At 36.0% G+C, this 20,520-nt stretch overlaps 2 protein-coding genes and 1 long non-coding RNA gene across 4 annotated transcripts in view; all 3 read left to right on the top strand.

Annotated features, from left to right (window-relative positions):
* The first annotated feature begins 150 nt into the window (after positions 1-150).
* adam17a (ADAM metallopeptidase domain 17a) overlaps positions 151-20,520 on the top strand; it is a 29,377-nt gene continuing 9,007 nt past the window's right edge. Inside the window, exons 1-10 of one of the 2 annotated variants that reach the window (XM_015002051.2) lie at positions 151-387; positions 626-758; positions 1,976-2,109; positions 2,232-2,320; positions 2,897-3,083; positions 5,963-6,090; positions 6,849-6,935; positions 7,902-8,024; positions 19,998-20,142; positions 20,233-20,324. In XM_015002051.2, coding sequence (XP_014857537.2) covers positions 282-387; positions 626-758; positions 1,976-2,109; positions 2,232-2,320; positions 2,897-3,083; positions 5,963-6,090; positions 6,849-6,935; positions 7,902-8,024; positions 19,998-20,142; positions 20,233-20,324 — 1,224 coding nt within the window. In that variant the 5' untranslated portion in view covers positions 151-281. The remainder of the gene's footprint in view (positions 388-625; positions 759-1,975; positions 2,110-2,231; positions 2,321-2,896; positions 3,084-5,962; positions 6,091-6,848; positions 6,936-7,901; positions 8,025-19,997; positions 20,143-20,232; positions 20,325-20,520) is intronic. The other variant, XM_015002053.2, reaches the window with a different exon arrangement.
* On the top strand, positions 9,469-16,830 carry LOC106917376 (uncharacterized; the record flags this gene model as incomplete). The annotated part of the gene is made up of 7 exons (XM_088002810.1): positions 9,469-10,000; positions 10,087-10,249; positions 10,340-10,532; positions 11,085-11,174; positions 14,618-14,723; positions 14,853-14,911; positions 14,992-16,830. Coding segments are annotated over exons 1-7 (2,556 nt in total), but the record flags the coding sequence as incomplete, so codon positions are not given.
* LOC148152845 (uncharacterized) lies at positions 16,834-17,653 on the top strand. The gene is made up of 3 exons (XR_015761961.1): positions 16,834-17,068; positions 17,314-17,532; positions 17,606-17,653. It is a non-coding gene; the product is annotated as an uncharacterized LOC148152845 (long non-coding RNA).

The following is a 20,520-nucleotide window of genomic DNA, read 5'->3' as shown; positions in this document are numbered from 1 at the left end:
AACCTAATTATATAATGTGATACAAGAGTTTATTCTCTGTCTTATTTTTAGTTTTCATTAGCCATCAATCTCAATCGTCAATCGTATTTCCGTGAACAAACTCCTCCCTGCCGCTGCTCGTGATCTCCCGCCGCTTCACTGTCCGGCGAACCGTGAACGAGCGAACCCATTTCTTTCGGGCGGATGTTTTCCACTGAGAGCACTTCCGGATAGCTCCTCTGCTATCCTTACCATCAATCAGCACAATTTTCCACTTTTAAGTGTGACATAGCTGCTTCAATATGATGAACGTTTTATTAGTAGTCTTTTTTGCTTGTTTTTCGGTGAACGGTGTAATAACATCAAGGATTACCTCGGAGGAAAATCACGAAAATGAGCCGGAGTTTGGTAAATATAGCAGTGACTTTAGCTACCATTAGCTAATTTTAAACCGCTGTTTTAATGGTGTTAAGTGGAAGTTGTTATTAAACACAGTTAAAACATAGGTTTACTGTCTTTAATTCCCAGTTTTGAGATGTTTTAAATATTAAATCAATCTTTTTGTGATCAGACCCGGGAGTTCAGTGATACTATCGATGCTTCCCTATTTATTTCATAGCAGCTGTTTTCTATTCACACATTTCAGGAACTCTGGACTCCATGCTGTCGGACTATGAGGTGCTGCCTGTGTCAGGCTTCCAGCTGCACTCTGTGAGAAAGAGGGACGTCCACACCCAGTCCAACCTGGAGCGCCTGGTTAGCTTCAGAGCCCTGCAGAGGTACAGGATTGAATGATGGATTCCCTCACACCAACACCTGTCCTCTTTCAGAACATCAGAAATGTTCCACCCTCATTTGTAATTGGTGCCTTTAGTTTTTAAGGGTTTAACTATTCCACATGGAGAAGCATTAAAACGATTTCCAAATAAACCCAACCTCATTTCTGCAGGTAGAAAGTACCTGAAAACAAAGGCAAATTGTTTAAAAGGTGGGAAATTCTCAGTGATTTAAGTCCCTCAGTTTGAATTAGGTTTGCAGCTAAAGATTATTTTAGTAATTAGTTATTCTGGCATCAATCGGATAAAAAAATTGGCTCATTCTGTAACTTTTTCATTTAACAGCTTACTAAACATTATATTGCCTAAAATGCAATAACATTACTTTAGTGAACGCTTGATTATTTGCAGAGAAGGATGCATCTGCAGCAAAAACCAATACTATTTTATAATCTGTTGATTATTTCTTGGATTAAAATATACTTAGGAGATTTTTTAAATCAGGTCTTTAACTATGTTAAGGTAAATCTGCGACTTGAGGAGTTTTGGGTTGAACATATTTACAGACAAATGTTTTCTTTTTATCTTAAATGCGAAATGTTTTCATTTTTTGAACAGTTTTGGCTTAATTACTGCTCTGAATGTGTTGTTCTTTTTAGGAAATGGCCTGTTCCATCTGAGTTGCACAAAAATAATTATAGTTTCATCAACTATAATGAATAGTTATAGTTATTCATTATTAAATGTCCTTTTAAACATTTAATTTTAAAGTTACAGTTTCAATAGAAGTGATGGGTGCCGCTCCTTTTCTGATTCTGACTGACTGAGATTTTTGCAAGCGCTGAATTTGTTTTGCAAAGCAAAGAAAAAAATACCCAAAAAACATTTTTTTTTTAATAAAATCTTAGTAAATTCTGATTAGTTTCTTTGTATCTTTTCATCCACCTGAAGAAACTTTGTCAGTTTCTAAAGGACGTTATGCAGATTTGAAGGGAAACTTAATAGTTAACATGTCACATAAGTCATGGTGCATTTGAATAAACATATTTTAGGCCTTTTAAATTTATTTAGTTCTATTCCTCTTTCACCACGGTAATGACAAAAGAAAAACTCTTCAGGTTTTTAAGTTTTACAGACGGTATTTTGAGACTGTATCTTTAATTTCAAATACATTAAACTTACTACAGTTTTTTTTTTTGTCTTTTTATTTTTATCTTCAGAAATTTCAAGCTTTACTTGACCACCAACACTGCCCTCTTCACTGATGACTTCAAAGCCGTGTTCGTTGATAAAAACGGGGAGGAGCATAAATACGACGTCTCACTTCAGAACTATTTCACTGGGCATGTTGTTGGTGAGTTGGTGGAGATGCTTTTAATTAAAACATACTTTCCCTTTGTGCAGAATTACCCAGATTAATTCCCGACAGTTAATTTCAAACCAGGAGGTATTTCAGATTCGCGATTTGATTTCCAGGAGAGGAAAACTCACGTGTGCAGGCACACATCGACGGAGACGAGTTTTCTGCTCATATCCTGACGGATGAAGCAGAATACAACGTAGAGGTATGAAATGTTTCAACTTTTATTATTAATTTTCATCTTTAGTTGCCTGGCAAGCAGGTTGATGGTAAAACAAAAAGAAAAACAAGTGAGACACACAACACATAGTTGACAGCAAATTACAGGAAATGGTTAATAGAAGTACAAAATAGCAAGTCACACCCATGAAAACAAACATTTAAAATATCTGTTAATTCAGAAATGTTCATTTAAAACATGAATGTTTGGTCCAACCTTATGAAATGAAATGAAGAAACAAAGGCTTGTGTTATTTCTAAAAATTGGTTACAAACATTAACGGCGTTTCAGTGGATTTTTAAATATATATTTCCACTGAAATTATTAAAGATTAATTTATTTAAAGTCTATAATAAGTCTAAACAGTAGCCTTACATTTTATGCATTGTTATCTGAGTAGCTTTAAATTAAATTTTTAGATAAATATGTTGATTATTTAAAGTCTGCAGTCATTTGTTGACATTTATTTGAAGATACAAGATGATAATTTGGTATATTTACTTCTTCTTTTAGCAGTGGGAACATCTCTAATTAATTTACTTTCCTATTTTTCCGTTTCAGCCCCTGTGGAGGTTCACAAATTCCCAGGTTGACGGCAGGTTGCTGGTCTACCGATCGCAGGACATCAAGAACCTGAGCCGGATTGCTTCTCCTGAAGTTTGTGGCTACATCCGCGTAGAGGCTGACAACCTTTTACCTCTTTCTGCCAGGAGACAGGAAGAGCACAAGCGTTTGGTTCCTGAAAACGGTGAGTTCTGCTGCCCAGTTTGCTCAGATTATGGATTAAAGCTGGTCATGTTGGTGAGTAGTCGGAGAATAGAGATGAAATGCGATAAACTATGAGAACATCCATAAATAAATCTGCCTAATAATCTGATTAAAATATTTCTAAAGGAAGAAATGATTTAATTCCTGTTTTAAGAAGGAAGTAGATTACTGTATATTTCAGATTAAGATTCATCCAGCAGCAATTAGGGATTAAGAGATTAATTACTAAAATTAAATTGATTATTCTGTCTATTAATTCTCTAAAAAGTTCTTCTGTTTCTGGAAGAGGATATTTTATGAATAAAAACATTTTAAATAATTAAAGCTGGTTAAAATCAACTGTTAAGAATTGTCGTTATAAAAACTTTTAATAGAAAGGGGGGAACCATCGACTTTGGGGATCATCTCAAGTTTCAGTAAAATCAAATTGAAGAATTATGACAGTTCACTGCAAAAACAACAAATCTTACCAAGTATTTTTGACTAGTTTATTGTGAAAATATCTTAGTTTAGCCTTATTTCAAGGTAATTTTTTCAAGATTAGGCCTGTCTCAATACATAACAAATTAATTAATTACATGATAAAATAAAATGAGATCAATAATTTCCATTTGCATGATTTGTCGTTTCCTTCTTTTCTCTGGCACTTTGGTCTCAATTAAACCCTTTTTAAGAACAAAGACTTCATAATTCATTTGTTGCTTGATTTGTTTTATTTATTTTGGATATTTAAAATGCCTTCCAGTTTTTGTGTTAAATATTTATTAGATTTTAAAGTAGAGATGCACTGATCCAATATAAATATCTGTATCGGTCCTAATATTGATAAAAATTATAGATCGAATATTAGTGACAACATGCCTAATCCATAAAGGCAGATCTATTCAGTCTGATTCTATACGTTGTTTTCTGAGTCCTTTATTATTTGTTTTACATCATGTTTAGAATTCATAATTACACTTTCTGAACCATTTGAAAGAAGTTGCAGATTATATTTTACATGTTTCGTTTTGCCGGTTTCTGTTTTTTCATTATTTGTTTTAAATTGGCTGTTTTACTCCTAATCGCACTGACTGAACAAATTAAAGCTGTTTTTACATGTTTGATCAAGCTGGTGAAGTTACTGGTGGATTTAAGTGTGATGTCCTGGTGCAGAGTTATCATAAATGTATAATTCAGTACATTTATGTCTGTGTTTGCAAAAAAAACAGTGTTTTAAGTCAATTCAGCAATTTTTCTGTATCGGATCGGAAACTTTTTGGCCGATAATAAAGCTCAGATATCGGTGTCGGTATTGGAAGTGAAAGAGTAAATCAGTGCATCCCTAATTTAAAGTTTATTGATCTTTGAGAATGTTTTCTTGCATTATTATGTTATTACCAATATATTACTTGAAAATAGTCTCAAAGCAACAACATTATAATTTATCGCAGTAGTTTATACTCTTGCAAGATTTCTTGCTTGTTTTAAGTCAATAATTCTTGAATATAAATAAAAAAATGCCATGTATAACATGGAAAATGTCTTGCTATAAGTCACCATAATCCCAAAAGGTCTTTGTGAAAAATTAATGCAACAGAAAATGGAAATGAATCTTGTTACATTGCAGAAGCTGATTGAAACAAATGCTGTAATCAAAGCTAAAGGCGGTCCAACGAAATATTCACGTTTTGTTTAAAGGTTCCAGTAAGAAGTGGTAAGCTCCTGCTTCAGAGGAGTTGTTATTATGTAAGAGTCACATGACGGCGTGTTTATGTATCCGAGGAGATGTAAACCACTCCACTGTAATCTGGCAGAAAATCGCCCACAGAGGAGCTGAGCTGAGGTGAGGGTTCGTGTGGAGGAAGCATTAAGATTCATAAGGACGCGGCCGGCAGCCCGGCGCTCAGTGAGTCAGCTCTGGTCTCCCACAGCTTGCTGCGGAGGCCGGAGCCGATCGCTCCCACTCATCTGAATTATGTGGAGGCAGGTGTGTGATGTAACGCTCAGAATGGAGTCCTTTTGTTCCTCTGCTGTTCAAGGAGCTTTCGTTGCGCTTCAAAGCATTTTTATATTTAAAACAAAAGCTTTGCTGCAGAATAAGGCTGGTTAAATATGACAAAGTTAATATTTTATCTGATGATTATAATAAATCTGTTTGCGTGATGATAATGTGACGGTTTGTGTTTATCAGCATTAAACACACAAAGTATTTTTTTTCTGTGGGACATTATTATCACATATTTAAAGTCATTTTATTGTTATGTGAGCCTATTTATTCAATTCATACACTGCAAAAACACAAAGTCTTACAAAGTCATTTTGATCTAGTTTCCAGTGAAAATATCTTAGTGCACTTCAAATAAGATAAAATTAACTTACAAATAACTTTTTAGCAAGATATAGAGGCTTGATTTAAGGAAATAATTCCCTAATATTGATAAAGACCTACTTGTTATTTAATTTTCCTTTGGGTTCAATAAATTATTTTTGAATTTGAATTGAATTAGAATTTGTTACATTTCATTTCCAATGTTATAAATTAATTTATCTACTTTTTTATCAATACTAAGGAACTATTTATTTAAAACAAGGCTTTAAATTTGCCCAAAAGTTACTTTTAAGTTATTTTTGTCTTATTTGAAGTGAACTAAAATACCTGCACTAGAAACTAGACTGAAAATATTTGGTAATATTTTGTATTTTTGCTGTGAAAATACTTCATCCATCACAGTTCATCGGAGTTTTTCTCCTTCTTTTTTGTATATGCTGATGGCTTTTGGCTGGACAGTTTTGCTGTAGCAGTCTGTATCACAGCGGCTCTGATGGAAGCTTCTGACTGAAGCTGGACTGAACTGTCCTCCCTGCTTTTTCTTGCAGACCATCACAGAGTGAAACGAGAGAATCACGACCCCAAGTTGAACACCTGCCCCCTGCTGCTGGTAGCAGATTACCGTTTCTACGAACACATGGGCCGCGGCCAGGAAAGCACCACGGTCAACTACCTGGTGGGACATCCTCAGTTATTCTGCTTTTATTTCCCCTAATCTGCAGGAAAACATTATATTTGGTATTTATCAGTCCCTCCAGGAGGCTACGATCTCAATTTTCATTTTTTTTGTCATTTTTATCTGTATTAAATTAATGTTTACAAACAAAATGGCTTCCTAGAAAACTGATCATCTTCCAATGTGTTTGGTTTGAGACAGTAAAACATTTTTTGAAAACGTGCATTATACAGTGGCGGTTTTTGATGTGGGCACTTGCCCAGGGTGACATCAGAAAATGGTGGGGCAGCCAAGAACTAGAAAATAAAATATAGATTTTATGTTAGTTGTATCCCAAACAAATTTGCTTCCATTTGCATGTCTACTGGGTTATCTTTCCCTTAGTTATTCTAATTACCTGCTTTCTGCTACAAAAAAAGAAAAATTATTGGCTGGAGTGCAGCAGAAGGACGGAGTTGCTCATGGCAGGAATCTGCACAACCTCGTGCACTTTTATATTACAAACTAACAAAGTTAGTCATTAATCGTGATTAATCTGATTTACTTTCTTTAATCAATTGAAAGCACTAATTTCTACTTGAAATATCTTTTTTTGGGGGGCAGGGGGGCAACAGTATGTGCAGCAGTTCTGACATTTTTGTCAGATTGTTGAAAAATCTGTAATTTTAGGTGGCAACAATCCCAAAATAAGAAAACATGTTTCAGCATCCTGGAGGGAATGATTTCCGTTCTGATCAGTGCGTTTTGTTATTTCCCAGATTGAGCTGATGGATCGAGTCGATGACATTTACAGAAACACAACCTGGAATTCGGAGTTCACAGGCTACGGAGTCCAGATCCACCAGGTATGCAGCTCGGTTAGATTTTTCCCGCCGTGCCATGTTGTGCGGCGCTGTCGCTTTAAACGCTTGTTGTCTCAGCTGCATAATATCTTCGTTTTATGTAGCATCACTCCTGGAAACCCGGCTCCGAATTAAAGGGCTGTTTAGTGTGTGAACAGGAGGAACTCTGAGCTTTTTATGCACCCCTGAGGGGCGGATTAATTTGCTCTGTGAATGAATAGAAACTCTGTTGTGCTGCTGCAAGTCTGGCGCTTTCTCATAGTAGAATTATGCATTTACTTATCTTTTTTGTATTCTGACCCGTAGATGTGAAGAATTTGTGTTCTGTCCGACAGAACCGCAGTCTAACCCAGAATATGTCACCAAATGAATGGATTCTTTGTCTGTTTTAATCTTGTTTTCTGTGTTGCCATAGATCTCTGGTAGGTTATTTATGGGAATCCAGTGGATGATGTGATGGAAGAAACATTTTAGAGAGAAGGATTTATGGCATCAGTTCTGTTTAATAATCCTAAATCCTGGATATAAAAGTCTAATCTTTTAAAGATGGTTCTGATTCACAAATTATTTTCTGCTTAATCAAGTTTCATTACACATTTAATGAAGCTTGGAGGTTATTGGGATCAATCAAAATTAATTGTAACAAAAATAATGTTTGTCAGACAGTTATATTTTAAATTAAAAAATGATCAATTACAGTAGACCTTAAAGTCACACTGTAGTCTAAATCTATTAAGAAATACCAAGATTTTTAATTAATGTACAGTTTTTATTTTGGCATCTGATGTAAAATTCCAATGGTAATACATTATAATACAAATTAACAGAAATAAAGGCTTAAAAGCATAAAACTGTGTAATTCATAAATGATGGTGAATTAAACAAACGTCAAAAATATTTCGATTAACTGAATGTAACTGTGCGCTACATTTTCCAAGCTGTTCTTACTTGTTTGGTTTGTGTTGTCAGATCATCATTAACAGCAGTCCAACGCAGCCGCCCCCCAACGCCAGTTCTGGATGGGCCCATTATAACATGAAGAACAGCCCAGTGAAGGACCAGGAAGTCTGGGACGTGAAGAAGCTTCTGGAGGTGGGAAGCTGTGTGTGTGTGTGTGTGTGTGTGTGTGTGTGCATGTGTGTGTGTGTGTGTGTGTGTGTGTGTGTGTGTGTGTGTGTGTGTGTGTGTGTGTGTGTGTGTGTGTGTGTGTGTGTGTGTTGGTATACGTGGTTTAGCCTGCCTTTTGACCTGAATACGCACTTACGTTACGCGGACCTAAGGGTAATACAAGGACAATGCTGATGTCCTCATAAATCAAGGAGTGTATTTTAAATTTTGAGTATCTAAACAACACTTTTTCTCATAAATCTAAAGTTTTATAGGAACTATGCCAGTTTTTGCATGATGTGCACCATGTATTTGTACTTTTCAGTGAATAAACAGCGTGATATCTCACTTTCTTTAATTGTCCTTTTATACCATGTGACCTGAGATTTGTGTATTCCAGTGTATAACACAGCGCTGCCTGATTTCATGTGGCGGTGTGTATGAATTGCACTTTTACACACATTTTTCATACACTACGCGCGCTTTTAGCCGGTCATCATCTGATTGGCTGGAAAAATCTTGTGGGTGTGTCTGATTACCAAACAGTCCCGGACGCCAGGTTTTTAAAAATTAAATCCCCATTTGAAGCCGCAACTCTCAATATGGACGTGTTGGTGGAATAACTGTGCACAGGTAAGGATAAATGGTAAATTAAAAATACATTTTGCCTAGATAAAGTTATTTGCAAGTAAATAAGTGCAAATGTAATGAAGAATTTTGAGCAAAATTAATTATTTTAGATTTTAATTTAGGTGACATGAAAGCTAACCAACTTATTTTGGATATTTACATCAAGTAACTTAGATATGTATACTTTTATGACTGAAAAGACTTACCTGAAGCAGTATAGTTTTTATTCCGAGTGTTTTAAAGTAAGAGACTAGCTTGCTAGGAGAGCTAGCCTTGTAGCTAGACGAAACGTGTTTGACAAGTTGACAATGTCTGGAGTAGATGGTATCTGTGTGGTACCATACCCCAAACAGGTACCACCTAGCTTTCGGTGGTAAAAGCTGGGTGATAGACTAAGGTTGTCATCATTATATTTAATGATATTGGCAAACTGCTTGCTTTATGTTAGCTATTTGCGTAGTGACGTTCTGCTTGTTAAGCTCGTTAAGCTTGATTGCCTTCGGTCCTGCTGAAGAGCAGCAGGAAATTAATAAGAAGTAAACCCACAGGTTTCTGTGAAACTTGTTTATCTTTTAGAAAAGCACTAATGGTTGAATGTTTGAATAAATGGATGCAATAGGGCAGGTGCACCGATGGCTTTAAAGCTGTGTACTGTAATTACTTCGCTGACTTCAGCAACTTAAATGCTGAAAGTGTAAACCAGGAGTCCTCAAATTCAGGCAAATATAGGCGTCCTTCAACTTTTAAATGTGTATTTGTACCTTAATTGGCTGAATAACCTCACATACAGCCAAATTCTCCAGATTTCTGACCTCATTATTTGATTTAGGTGTGTTGAAGCAGGGATGCATTTAAAAGTTGGAGGAGATTGTACCTGGATGACTGACTAAAAGATTTAAAAGATTAACAAAATTCATTTGTGCAAAAAACTACCCTTTTTCCTTAAATTATGGCTCAAGTGTTCTTGTAAGGCTGTACTATTGGCTGAACCTCAACATATTGAACACTGATCATTGTATGAACTATTTGTAGATGGTAAAGCACTTTTTAAATCAGTGATTAAATACATTATAGTGTTGGTGTTTTATCTGAGGTATGTGTCTTGAATGTATAACATGTTTCCATAGTGATAATTTAATTTTTAGCTTTAAAGCTTGTAGGAATTACAAAGAAGCCTGTAATTCCTTATTTGACTGTTATAACTTTTCATACATGCCAGTAAAACATGCAGAGGCGAAGACGCATAAAACCGAAGGAAGATGCCAAATATTATATTGATACCAAAACGGACAAAGTGGGGCTTGACGTCAAGTACATCAGTGCCTTTAAAGGTATGGGTATTTTTGGGGGGTGGTTTAATTACAGTCAAGCCTTTATACATTGTTTACTCTACTATTATTTTTGCTTTCTTCATTAGGTCGTGGTATTTTTGCCACAACCTCTTTTCAGAAAGGAGACTTTCTGTGTGAGTATCAAGGTGAACTGATAAGTAAAGAGGAATGTGAGAGGAGACAGAAAATTTACCATGACAACCTTAAAGTTTTCTTGTTTGAATTCTACTTTAATGGAAAACTCTGGTGGTGAGTATGTTTGTATCAGAAGTCTAATTAGAATGGCATATATGTAAATGAATGTGTTTATATTTAAAATGCAATGTTATATATTTGCAGTGTTGATGCAGCAAAAGAAGATGGCTCTCTTGGAAGGCTTATAAACGATGACAATATCAGCCCAAATGCCAAAATGAAGTATCTGACCGTGCAACAGAAGCCACATTTGTGTTTATTTGCAACTCGAGATATCAATCAGGGAGAAGAGATTACGTACAATTATGGGGACTCAGACTGGCCATGGCGACTCAAGGTACTAAAAAAATCAAAATTTATGAATCTTAAGACTATGTTCATTTAATATGCTAATAATGATGATTTACAACCTGAACCTTCTTTGTTTTACCATTCTTTTCACAACAATAGATGGCTGACTGTACAAGACATTGCTGTGCAAATTAACCAGTTTCCCGCAAATGTATAATAAATAATTACAGTATGATAGTATTTACGCCGTTTCCAGAATTCGAAATACTTAAGTCAACCATCAGACTATTTTCTCTGCTACATCACAGAAATTCTTCTGTGGGGAAAAATAATCAGTCTTTCTTCTTTTTCACAGGAGTTGGAGAAAGAAATGTCTCAAAGTCCTGACTGTACTCATTCAACTTCTACAACTGACAACACAGAACAGGTACAGAAGTTGGGTTTTTATTTTGACTTTACCAAACATTTTGGCTGGATGTAAAACTAGTTTCCTTTCATGGGTGTTTGCTCTCATAGAGCACCATTACTTTATTGAGGATATCTCCGTAAATAAGTCAAAGGGAATATGGTGTTGACTTGTATTTATTTTCTGTTTCAGGTCAGAGCTGAAAATGACCAGGATCAGATGACAACCAGTGTCCCAAACGAGACAGATCCAGTCCTGAATTCACTCCCCATCAATTCAGAGGTATTTTATAATTAATGTGTAGCTAAATGATGTCAGTCAGCCAACCTGTTCTATTTAAGTGTGTCTGTGTGTGGACCTGAATGCCATGTGGTTTATAAAGACATTGGTTTGTAAGGACAGTCTCATCTCATGGTTTTTAGTTTGTAAGTTCAGTGAGTGTATGTGTGTGTTTCATGGTCAACTGCCCCAATGTGATACAGGAGGACCATATTGTATATGGGGACCTGGCGTTATTGAATTGATAAAAACATTTGTTTTGGTTCTAGTGAGGTTGTTAATTTTGGTTTGACCTCTGACAAACGTTGACTTGGCATCTCAGAAAATATTGGGAGAGAAAAGATCTAAATTTCTTAAAAGTTAAAGAAAATACATTACATTTTGGTGAAATTTACTTTAATTTAACCATGGAATCAGACTTCAATTTGGTCAGTGCTGCTGAAATTATAACATTTTGAATATTTGTTAAAGTTTGCTATCATTCAACTTGTTTCTTAGTGTTCGACTGTCAAACTGATTCCAGAATTCAAAACACTTGGGTCAACCGTCAAGCTATTTTCTCTGCTATATCACAGAAAATCTTCTGTGGGGAAAAAATAATCAATCTTTCTTCTTTTTCACAGGAATTGGAGAAAGAAATGTCTCAAAGTCTTGACTGTACTCATTCAACTTCTACAACTGACAACACAGAACAGGTACAGAATTTTTTTTATTTAATTTGACTTTACCAAACATTTTGGCTGCATTTAAAACTAGTTACCTTTCATGGGTGTTTGCTGTCATAGGGCACCATTACTTAATTGAGGATATGTCCGTAAATAAGTCAAAGGCAATATGGTGCCGACTTGTATTTATTTTCTGTTTCAGATCAGAGCTGAAAATGACCAGGATCAGATGACAACCAGTGTCCCAAATGAGACAGATTCAGTCCTGGATTCACTCCCCATCAATTCAGAGGTATTTTATAATTAATGTGTAGCTAAATGATGTCAGTCAGCCAACCTGTTCTATTTAAGTGTGTCTGTGTGTGGACCTGAATGCCATGTGGTTTATAAAGACATTGGTTTGTAAGGACAGTCTCATCTCATGGTTTTTAGTTTGTAAGTTCAGTGAGTGTATGTGTGTTTCATGGTCAACTGCCCCAATGTGATAAAGGAGGACCATATTGTATATGGGGACCTGGCGTTATTGAATTGACAAAAACATTTGTTTTGGTTCTTGTGAGGTTGTTAATTTTGGTTTGACCTCTGACAAACGTTGACTTGGCATCTCAGAAAATATTGGGAGAGAAAAGATTTAAATTTCTTAAAAGTTAAAGAAAATACATTATTTTTGGTGAATTTTTTTGAATTTCACAACAGAATCAGACTTCAATTTGGTCAATGCTTGTGAAATTGTAGTATTTTGACTATCTGTTAAAGTTTGCCATCATTCATTGTGTTTAACATTCATCTTTTACGCTGTTTCCAGAATTCAAAACAATTAAGTCAACAATCAGACTATTTTCTCTGCTAAGTCACAGAAAATCTTCTGTGAGGAAAAAATAGACAATCTTTTATCTTTTTCACAGGAGTTGGAGAAAGAAATATCTCAAAGTCCTGACTGTACTCATTCAACTTCTACAACTGACAACACAGAACAGGTACAGAAGTTGGGTTTTTATTTTGACTTTACCAAACATTTTGGCTGGATTTAAAACTAGTTACCTTTCATGGGTGTTTGCTGTCATAGGGCACCATCACTTAATTGAGGATATGTCCATAAATAAGTCAAAGGCAATATGGTGCCGACTTGTATTTATTTTCTGTTTCAGGTCAGAGCTGAAAATGACCAGGATCAGATGACAACCAGTGTCCCAAACGAGACGTATTCAGTCCTGGATTCACTCCCCATCAATTCAGAGGTATTTTCTGATTAATGTGTAGCTAAATGATGTCAGTCAGCCAACCTGTTCTACTTAAGTGTGTCTGTGTGTGCACCTGAATGCCATGTGGTTTATAAAGACATTGGTTTGTAAGGACAGTCTCATGTCATGGCTTTCAGTTTGTAAGCTCAGTGTGGTAAGCTCAGTGAGTGTATGTGTGTGTTTCATGGTCAACTGCCCCAATGTGATACAGGAGGACCATATTGTATATGGGGACCTGGCGTTATTGAATTGATAAAAACATTTGTTTTGGTTCTTGTGAGGTTGTTAATATTGGTTTAACCTCTGACAAATGTTGACTTGGCATCTCAGAAAATATTGGGAGAATAAAGATTTAAATTTCTTAAAAGTTAAAGAAAACACATTACATTTTGGTGAAATTTACTTTAATTTAACCATGGAATCAGGCTTCAATTTGGTCAGTGCTGCTGAAATTATAACATTTTGAATATTTGTTAAAGTTTGCTATCATTCACCTTGTTTCTTAGTGTTCGACTGTCAAGCTGCTTCCAGAATTCAAAACACTTGGGTCAACCATCAAGCTATTTTCTCTGCTATATGACAGAAAATATTCTATGGGGAAAAAATAATCTCTTTCTTCTTTTTCACAGGAGTTGGAGAAAGAAATGTCTCAAAATCCTGACTGTACTCATTCAACTTCTACAACTGACAACACAGAACAGGTACAGAAGTTGGGTTTTTAATTTGACTTTACCAAACATTTTGGCTGCATTTAAAACTAGTTACCTTCCATGGGTGTTTGCTGTCATAGGGCACCATTACTTAATTGAGGATATGTCCGTAAATAAGTCAAAGGGAATATGGTGCCGACTTGCATTTATTTTCTGTTTCAGATCAGGGCTGAAAATGATCAGGATCAGATGACAACCAGTGTCTCAAACGAGACAGATTCAGTTCTGGATCTACTCCCAATCAATTCAGAGGTATTTTATGATTAATGTGTAACTAAATGATGTCAGTCAGCCAACCTGTTCTACTTAAGTGTGTTTGTGTGTACCTGAATGCCATGTGGTTTATAAAGACACTGGTTTGTAAGGACAGTCTCATCTCATGGTTTTTAGTTTGTAAGTTTAGTGAGTGTATGTGTGTGTTTCATGGTCAACTGCCCCAATGTGATACAGGAGGACCATATTGTATATGGGGACCTGGCGTTATTGAATTGATAAAAACATTTGTTTTGGTTCTAGTGAGGTTGTTAATATTGGTTTGACCTCTGACAAACGTTGACTTGGCATCCCAGAATATATTAGAATAAAATTTTATATGTTGTCATACTTAAAAATATATATATATATAAAGATTTTGTCTTCTCTGCATCTTTACCACACAATATTTTTAATTCAACAATTTCAAAGTTTGCAGGAAAGTTATTTTTTATGATTGGCACCCTCTTTAAATATTTTCTCATTCATTATCCGATTTTGAATATACTTTAAATATCAATAATACTATATATAATATATACGTGTCTGTGTGTGTGTGTTTAATGTTTTCCTTGTAGTGTCAAAAACATCACCTGATGTGCACAACATTATCTTCTTTGGAGAAGTGTATTCAGTGTTTTGGTCCTTGTTCTTCATTCAAGTGGGTTGGCTACCAGTGTAAAGGTAAGATATTTAGTTAATTTGTACCGTGAATTAAAAAGTGCTGCAAATAGGATCTATGTCTTTGTTGAACTGTCGACTGTCGAATTTTTTTTTGTCTTGTGTGTTTTTTACATTTAAATTTCTTCACAGGTTGTTCAAAAGTCTGGCATTCATACTGCCTTAAACAAATTACAAATGACAAAACCCAGGTGAATATCCACACAAGGTTTTTTTAGCTTTGCCTTGTAAGTCTCCATTATAACATAAATTATATTTCCCACAATTTCAGGCAAAAGAACTTTTTAAATATTCCATGGCTCACTCCTCATCAGATGACGACAACACATCACCTTCCAAACAATGTGAAATGTCAGATGATGACCATGAGTCTGATATGGACTACATACCAAATTCAGAATCTGCAGAAACTGATGAAGACTCAGATGTTAGCATCCCCTTTCAGCCCATCAAGTCTAAAGTTGGACAAATTCAAGGAAACCCAACAATACCCGATCTCACGTCATTCTTGCCAGACTCAAGTTCCGTGGTTGAACCTAGCACATCAAATATCTGGCCTCCTTTTCACACAGATGATATGGGTGATGACACACTTGAAACATTCAGCCCAGCCAAGTCTACAAAAGACTCAAACGATAAACCAAAAAGTCAAAAGGAGCCTCACAAACAGGAATCCTCACAGCATATTATGGGTGTTAAGAACTTCTGCTTTGTATGTGGTAGACCACAGAGCAAAATTTCACGCCATTTAAAAACCCACAAGACACATACTGAAATTGCTTATGCTTTTTCCCTTCCAGAAGACTCAAAAGAGCGCAAAGTTCTTCTAGAGAAAATGAGAAACAAGGGGAACTTCAAACATAACTCTGAGGTTTTACAAAGTGGGAAAGGATCGTTGAAAGTAAAGAGAAAGCCAAAAGCGAAAGCAAAGACTGGAACATTTATACATTGTATGTACTGCCAAGGTATGTATATTCGAAAGGAACTATGGAGACATGTCCGAAGATGCCCCTGTAAGCCACAAAATGAAGATTTGAACCCAGGACCTGGAAGAACCAAAGTACTGGGTTTTGCTATGGCTCAAGAGTCCGCATTCTGTCAGGAGATTTCAAGTGGGGTTTGGAAGCTCCTCGGTCCCATGAAGCAGGATGATGTAGCCACAGTTGTGAGAAATGACTTGACCATTATTCAGTTGGCCCAGTCTCTCTACAACAGACATGGACAAGACCCTACCAAGTATGAGTACATTCGACAGAAGCTCCGTGAAATTGGACGTCTGTTAATATGTCTACGGTCTGAATTCTCTGTACATAACTTGGAGGAAGCTGTGAAACCTGCTAACTTCCAAAGAGTTGTCCAGGCAGTAAAGATTGTCTGCGGTTTTGATGAAGAAAAGCATTCATACCAAACACCAAGTCTTGCACTAAAACTGGGACATACACTACACAAAATCAGTGACATTATCCACTGCCGAGCGCTCATGGCAGAAGATGAAGAACTGATTAAGTCAACAGACACTTTCAAAAAGCTGTATACATCCAAGTGGTCTGAGTTAGTGTCACATACTGCCTTGAACACTTTGAGTCATGACAAATACAATAAGCCATTAACCTTACCATTCACAGAAGATGTTCAGAGTCTTCATAGGTATCTTAAGAAATCTGGAGAAAATGCATTTTCTAACTTGAAAGATGAGGTCAGTCCCCAGAATTATGCAGAACTTGCAAAAGTTACTCTTGCACAGGTTATTGTGTTCAATCGAAGACGAGCTGGAGAAGTCTCAAAGATGCATCTCAGAGGTTTCCAGCAGAGGGATGACTCCAAGCTCCATGAAGATGTTGCTGCTGGACTGTCCAAGGTTGAAAAAAAGCTCTGTAGCTACTTCAGTCGTGTTGAAATAATTGGAAAAAGAGGTCGAAAAGTTGCGGTTCTCCTTTCTCCAGATGTGGTGGATGCTCTGACTCTGCTGGTCAGCAAAAGAGAGCAATGTGGTGTTTGCTCCACAAACATCTTTCTTTTTGCTCGACCAAGATCTCAAAGTCACTACAGGGGCCAAGACTGTTTGCGTGTTTATGGAAGCCAATGTGGGGCGAAGCATCCCGAGTTCCTCAGGTCCACACAACTCAGGAAGCATGTTGCCACATTGTCACAAGTCCTCAACCTCAAAAATAACGAAATTGACCAGGTGGCTGACTTCCTGGGGCATGATATTCGTGTCCACAGAGAATTTTATCGCTTACCTGTGCCAACAACACAACTGGCAAAGATTTCTAAGCTACTTTTGTCCATGGAGAAAGGACACATATCCACCCTGCAAGGGAAATCCCTTGATGACATTGAAATCGAAGGTTATACTGAAATTCTTTTTTTGTGATCTTATTGCCATTAGTAGAACTTGTCTGACATCACCAATATTTATAAAACTGATGAATTTAAATAAATGATTATTATTAGAAAATATTACAATAGTGATTCTCTAGGTTAGAAAATACTACTAAATACAAAACGTGTTTTAAGCCTCATTTTGGTAGTGCTTAGATATAATTTTATGTATGGCATTCACTTTAGAAAGTATTCTAATAATGACTTTCAGATGAAATAGAACTAAGTGAGGATGAAGAAAAGGAGGATTTAAGTGACTCGGATGGTGGCGATTCTGTGGAACCCGAGGAATCTGTGGAACCCGAGGAATCTGTGGAACCCGAGGAATCTGTGGAACCCGAGGAACCTGTGGAACCTGTGGAACCCGAGGAACCTGTGGAACCTGAGGAACTTGTGGAACCTGAGCAAAGCAAGAATATGGATGATTTGTGTACGTTACTTGAATCCAAAGATGGTATTACTTTTTGTCTACCTGTTTTTCTAACTTCTGTTGTATGTCTTAGTGGGAGCAGTGTCATCGACAGCAGACAAAACTGTCCCTCCTGTTGAAGGCAAGTCAAGTTTCCTAATAACGCTGTGTTTTGATCCCAACTCCTAAACTGAAGCAACTTGTTTTTGTCCACATGCCTCCATTTGGAAGATTCCTTTTGTTTTTGCTTGAACATTTCTCATTGTCTTTCTTCTCCACTCAATTTCCAGTAATTTCACATTTTTGAAGCTTTGTATTCCAAATTTCTGTTCACTTTTTCAGTTAGTCGATTGTAGACAAACTTACAAACATGCTTCCCCAGCAGCCATCTTGATGCAACTGGCCACTAATAAGGCTCTCTATCTGTTAGAATGTAGTTAAGGTAATTACAAATTTGGAGAGCCATTTTCATTGATAGCAATGATGTCACTGTTACATCTTTATTACTTTTCATTGTCTGGTTTCATTTAGCTGTAGTTTGTTCTCACAAAGTTCACTTTAATGATTGGACAATATTCTTCTAAACTTTGTAGTGAGGTTGTTATCCTGTGTAAAGGTAACATGTTTTTCATTTTATATTTTAATAAACTGTTTTAGTCATTTTTCTCTTTACGTTTTTTTCCCCTTCAGAGACCTCCTCTGGTGCACCCAGAAGACAACCAAAAAAACCATGGTCAAGTGCTGAGGTTTCTGCTGTTATGAGGCATTTTAAAGCTCACATAGGTAAAGGAAAACTTGCCACTAAAAATGAGTGCAATCACTGCAAGTTGGTTGAAGATCCTGTGCTGGCTCAAAGAACAGCACAAAATATCAGGGACTTTGTGAGAAACCGTGGAATAACTGCTAAAAGGCAGGCACAAAAGAAAAAGCTCTAGATTTTATGTTAAGTAATCATTTATTCAAAAGGGTTCTGTTTTGTTCATGCTACTAAAACTGATTTTTTTTTGTTGCCTATCAAATATTATCTGTAAAGTCCCATGATGTAGAGGCTGTTTTCATGTAGTCATGTTAATAGGCAGAAAAGCTTTTTTTCTAATGGTGAGGCATGTTTCTGTTGTCCAGCATAAAAAAAATATTGGAAAAAGTGGCAGAATTTTAATTTAACATTGTTTTACTTGTTTATTTATATTCAGAATACTTGGTAACACTCTGCACCCTAATTTTACTTTTCTGTATGTTTTGTTGCAACACTTAAATTTTTTTATTTATTTATTTTCCTTTGGTCATTTCAATTTCAGGCTTATTTTTATTTTTTAAAGAAAAATAATTGAATTATTTGGTCATATTTACCTAATAAAATTATGTTCTGTTAATGCTTCATGCTGTCAGGTTGTGTGTTTATGCTAATCAGCAGGTTTTTAAATATGACGTAGTTGTCCCTTTAAAGTCCTCACATTACTTTGTTTTGTTCTCATAAACCACAATATGCTGATGTCCATATAAGCCACCATGTTGTCAGATTGCTGAAACAAAGGCTGTGTAGCTGCTATCTGAAACCTAAAGTGAGCTAAATTTTTTTCAGATTTTTTGCAGTGTTTTAAGCCGTCTCCCGTTGCTCTAGCTACTTGGGAAAGGGTAGTCCATCTAAACCACCGCCGGGCCTGTTTGGCGAAAAAGGCAGGCTAAACCACATATACCTGTATAGGTGTGTGTGTGTGTGTGTGTGTGTGTGTGTGTGCATATATACATCGGATTGCATTTAAAATGTGAAATCTGAAGAACTTTGAATCAAACTGAAGCAGTTATTGAAGTTATCCCGTCTTGTAGCAGGTTATAATTGAAACTATTTATCAAATTAATCAGGATTAATCAATTATTGGAATAATTGTCAACTAATTTTTGTAAATATTTGCATTGGAGTAAAAACACTGAGGCTAAACGTGAATTAAATGTTACTGTACAGTTATTAAAACCATAGAATTACTGAGAGCACAATCAGATTAATCTATTATTTAAATAATTGTCAACTAATTAGTAATTGATTAATCATTAACTGGTCCAAACAGACTCTAAAAAAGGTTATTTGCTGAAAGAACAACAAAGTTGGAGCAGTAATTAGTCCAAAACTGTACAAAAATTAGCATTTTAAGATGGAAAATCTCATTTTTAAAAAATTTTTTGTAAATAAAAAAATACTATCTACAGATTAGCCATTTGTTGTATTGATAAATTTAGCAGAAAGAGCTTAAATGTTCAATCAAGCAAACACTAAAGGAATGCAAGGCAAAAAAATGCTTATTTTCTTATTTTAAAAAAAGAAATTGAATTTGCATTTTTTGTGTATTTCTACTATTGTGTAAAATAAGCTGTAGCTAAATGAAAACTCTGCAGAATGTGTCTATTTTTATTTATCCAGTTAATATTAATCATCAGTATAATTGATAGAAAACTCGATTTATTAAAATAATTTCAATTGCGTCCAACAGCAATTCAGCTCAGATATCGCCGACGCCGCCTCCAAAGTGTGTCTGGCTCACCTGTTCACCTACCAGGATTTCGACAAGGGGACGCTGGGCCTGGCCTACGTCGCCCCTCCCAGGCCACATCCCCTCGGCGGCATCTGCTCAGAAGGCAAGTCGCTTCTGTTTCACATTTACACCTGGAGTGACAAACGTTGGTATTAATCCTGAGACATTTCTGCGGTTTGTGTTTCGCTTTTAGCTTACTACCCATCTCACACCGCCAAGAAGCCCAGTTACCTCAACACAGGCCTGACCAGCACCAAGAACTACGGCAAAACTATTCTCACAAAGGTCTGTTAGGCTTTTCTGCTGGCTTTTTTCACTTTTAGAATTAGAATTTTAACATTTCTTTTGGTTGCGGAAAGTTTTTTTTAAATCTAGGTTCTAGTGCAAATATCTCAGTACAGCTGAAATAAGGCAAAACTAACCCACAAGTAACTTCAGCAAAACGTAAAAACTTGTTTTCAGTCAGTAATTACTTAACATT

This window comes from Poecilia mexicana, unplaced genomic scaffold, assembly GCF_051168715.1.
Source record: "Poecilia mexicana isolate PSO_F unplaced genomic scaffold, ASM5116871v1 scaffold_22, whole genome shotgun sequence".
NCBI classification, from domain to species: domain Eukaryota; kingdom Metazoa; phylum Chordata; class Actinopteri; order Cyprinodontiformes; family Poeciliidae; genus Poecilia; species Poecilia mexicana.
This window is presented reverse-complemented; position numbering and strand designations above follow the sequence as displayed.